Raw genomic sequence first — 4340 nt, forward strand, 5'->3', positions numbered from 1 at the left:
CAGCAGCTTAAGAGCAGTCCGGTGATGAGGCAACAGCTTGCAGGTGTGTGAGGAGGTGAACCGGAGCCAGGCACCTCCTGGCGGTGGAAGGGAGAAACACAAAAGACAAGACAAACAGACGAACACAAAAACTGGGATCCTGACAAAGTTCAGTCCGTGCCCAGAGAAAGAGGTGGATTCCAGCTGGACGGCTGCCCACACGATGCAGCGAACAATGCTCAGAGAGTTTCAGATACTGAAGCATTGAAGACTGCAGAACTGGCAGGAGATCAGATCCAAGCAGATAGAGGAAGGCAAGATGACCCAGAGGGCGAAACCAAAAGTCAGTCTTGAAGAGGTTAAGGAGATCTTCCCAGCCAGAAGATCAGAGATCCGAAGAGGTACCGAAGGTTGGTGTCAGGAAGCAGTTCCGTGTTCAGTGAATGGGCAAATTCCAGCAGGAATCCAAAGACAGGTCAGGCAAACAGATCAGAACAGGAACAAGCAGGCTCAGAGGTCCAAAGGCAGAATGGGTCAGGATCAGGCAATCAGAAAACACTATACTTGCCAGAAGACTCCCATCAAGGGTTCAAGTATAGGCAGGTGGAGGTCAGAGAAGAAGGCAGAAGTCCAAACATCAAAGCAAACTAGGTGGTAGGAGGGGTCTGGACATAGGGATAAAGTCATAAGACAAAATAACACTAATTCAAGGAAAAAGTCAGTAGGGTGGTCCGCCTTGACACCAAGACAAAGCATGAGTTTCTCAGGTCACCACCTTTGGCGCTGGCTGACAGGAAACAGAAGGAGGTGGCAGGAAGGGAAATAGGTCTTCACTATGCACCATTAAAGAGTCCATGGATGCAAAAGGGTTGAAGGGTTGAGTCCTGAAATTAACAAACTGGGAACATGGAAGCTGGAGATCTGGGGAAGCTGAGAGTCAGGTACTGCTCAACAGAGTTCTACTCTTTACCAGACAGGATCTCACCCGGTGTCCCTCTCCCCGACAGTAGAGGCACAGATTCAGCCAATGACATTTGTTCTTCTCATCCTTGGACAAGCGTGTGTGTCCCAGTGGCACCGGTTCAGGATCTGGTGTTTGGGCAGGACCAGGAACCTACGCAGCAGTAAAGTGAGTGGAGTGGGAAGCTGGTCGAGGGCTCGATGACCTCAGAGCTATGCGACATTTCGTGAGACGTAGATATATGGCTCTCTAGAAGATTCTCACCAAGGGCTCAAGAAAAATGTAGCACTTGATGACTGGTTAAAGGGCTGGCTAAATAGAGGCAGGAGCAGGTGGATCAGATGATCGGTAATGAGAAACTGGGCAGAGTTAGGTGAATTAAATTAGTAATACAGCAAGTCATCAGTACCAAGATCATGTCGCTGTGGGATTCTACAGCACCTCTTCAAACTTAGTCTGATGTAGAAGACAGTTCCAGTGATGTGGAACTGCCTTGTTCCAAAATCAAAGAAGACTCAGCCAAAAGTCCTCAATGACCTTCTGCCCTCACATCCCATATCATGAAGGTGAGAGATTTCTGTGGTTCACCTTAATAAATAAATAAGGAGCTATCAGGGCCCTCTGCAGTTTGCTTATGTCTTTAGAGTTGGAGTTGAAGATGCCATCCTTCACCTGCTTCAACAAACCCACTCTCATTTTTATAACCAAGAGACAGCATTATGTTCTTTGACATCACCACTGCATTTAACACAATTCAGCCTGTCTTACTTTGCGAGAAACTCCAGAAGATTCGGGTGGATGCATCAACAATCAACTGGATCAAATACTACCTGATAAACAGACCACAGTTTATCAGACTTTTGAGAGGAGGGTGTTGGCCAAGCTCGCATTCATCGTGGACAACACCTGTCATCCTCTGCACAAGACTGAAGAGGACCTAAGAAGCTCCATTAGGAACAAACTTATACATCCCCTGTTTAAAAGGTATTTAGCACTGTGAAATAACCTTGTTTGCTAATTACTGTGCAATAAACCTGTACATATACAAACAGCCTGTAACTATTTATTTTTCCCTCTTTGTCGTGGTGTAGAAAAAAAAAATCATCTGATCCTGAATGTCAACAAAACAAGGGAGATGATTGTAGATTACAGAAGAAACAGGAACATGTTAAATCTTGTTTAAATCATGTGAGAAGAAGTGGAGGTGGTTGAGGAGTATAAATACCTTGTTGTACACTTGGACAAAAAACAAGGCTGGAGAAACAACTGCGAAGCCATCTACAAGAAGGGACAGGGTAGCCTTGACATCCTAAGGAAGCTTAGGTCCTTCTGCATTTAAATATCCTCTATAAGTCTGTTATGGAGAGTGTGATCACTTCTGCCATCATATGCTTGGGTAACAGCATAGCAACATCAGAGCAAATTACAAAAAAAAAGAAAGATCAACAAGCTTAAAGAACTCTGGGAACTCCTCTAGAACCTCTGGAGATAATTTCACAGAAAGGAATAATTTATAAAGTAAAGATTACTATGGACAACAGTGAACATCCTCTTCAGCAGATATATAAACAACGACAGAGTTTCTTCAGTCAAAGGCTTCTCCAGATTCAGTGCATGACAGACCACTACAGAAGATCCTCCCTGCCTAAATGTATCAACATCTACAACACCTGGAAAAAAAAACAACCTTTGAGTTCCTGCAACATTTCATTTCACTTTGTGATTAATAATGTAATTTTGAATTTAATTGCAATATATTTCTGTTCAGTGCAAATCATACTAATCTATTTGAAATGTTCAGTGAGTTAATGACATGAGAAACAGCGACTGCAGAGATGTCGCTAATAGGCATCCTCTGTGACTATGATATGTTTACTTTTAGATAAAAAGTCACTTAATAATTCTGTCATTACTGTACATTATTATAACTTACATTCATTTTCTGTGAGGACAGTTCTATTGATTTACATATTTTGTTTTGCTCAATTTTTTTTCAGTAAGTTAATGTATGGGGCCATTGCCTTACAATTTTTAGTGTCCCTTATATTCGTAAATATATTGATTAAAATGTAACTGTTAATCTGTTTTTATTGTAAACAGGGCAACAATTTTCTTATCTTCACCTACAGTGGGTCTAAGCTGTGAGGGAAAGTTTCGCTGTGGATCTCAGTGTGTCAGTGCCTTGGCTCGGTGTGATGGAACATTCGACTGTGAAAACCATGAAGATGAGCTTGGCTGTGGTAAGAATAACTAGAATACAAAGCAGTTAAGAGTAAATAGTAATAGTAAGAGAGTACTGTACACTTCAGTGACTCTTTGCTGCTTACTACCGTGATTAGACAGTTGACCCTTCTCACCAACTGAGGTCTGATTATTATTATTAGTCATTAATCTAAGAAATTGTTGATGCCTCCACCTGGGTCTTCTGGGGTTAACAAGGGGCAGTAAAATCCTACAGAGCTGATCAGAACAGACCTTCAGGACTCTTAGGCTGAGAAACCTAAGATAGATCATTCTGATGAATTTAAAATCTAACAACACTATTTGACAAAAACTGGTTTAGCCAAAGCACACACCATGGTAGGGAGTCCACTAAGACTCCACTTCAAGTGTAATCTTTAATCATCTTAGAAAGAAAAGATGGGTGAAAAGAGAAAAAAAATGCTGAGCAGACGGGGAGAAAAGCAGTTTCAGCTTTTAAGGACCTTTTAAATTCCTTCTTAACTCATTCTAAAGTAATTACATTAGCAGGCTCATCATGTTTAAGATGGCTAGGTAAAGAACTCAAGTCAAACTAATCACTCTACTGACTCAGGAGTGATTGGAATAAGGCTATAAGATGATGGTCCTCCATGTGCTTTAAAACAGCAGGAGTTTTTCTAATGCAAGTTACCAGAACTGAGAAAGACTCCTGGATAGGTTTGCAAAGATGAAAGTCTGGCAACCTATAATTTAAGCCTGTTTGTGATTGCCATTTTCAGGATGACGGAAAATTGCACAGGTGTTAAATATTCTTTTTTTTTTTATCCTTAAAGCTGCGTTACCAAACTCTAAGCTTTGTGTAAAAATCGTTTTATTAATCTTTTGTATTATTAGTTGTCTATGCATACTGTTTTATTTCTTGCCATGATGTGTCTCACAACATTGCTGGATTCTATACCTTATGCACCTAAATTTTAAGCACCCGACAAATTTCTGTGAACAGATAGCAGTGCTAATTGTTGTCTTAAAAAGGTCTCTACATTGCATTCATTTTTTATTGCTGTCATGTTTGTCTGGCAGTCTCAGGCCCCGTCCACACGAAGCCGAACCCTGGCCTAAACGCACAAATTTTTCCATACGAAGCCGGCGTTTTGGGGGTCTGTAAACAATCTTTTTTTTATTCAGCCTTCAGAGTGGG

The 4340-nt window shown here is 41.4% G+C and overlaps 1 protein-coding gene across 1 annotated transcript in view; it reads left to right on the top strand.

The window, feature by feature from the left end:
• The window catches only part of tmprss3 (transmembrane protease, serine 3), a 37626-nt gene that overhangs the window by 7677 nt on the left and 25609 nt on the right, over positions 1–4340 (top strand). The window contains exon 5 of the mRNA XM_015398444.1: positions 3070–3180. Within this exon, the coding sequence (XP_015253930.1) occupies positions 3070–3180 (111 nt within the window). The remainder of the gene's footprint in view (positions 1–3069; positions 3181–4340) is intronic.

The sequence above is a fragment of the Cyprinodon variegatus genome, unplaced genomic scaffold, assembly GCF_000732505.1.
Source record: "Cyprinodon variegatus isolate N-32 unplaced genomic scaffold, C_variegatus-1.0 Scaffold935, whole genome shotgun sequence".
Taxonomy (NCBI): Eukaryota; Metazoa; Chordata; class Actinopteri; order Cyprinodontiformes; family Cyprinodontidae; genus Cyprinodon; species Cyprinodon variegatus.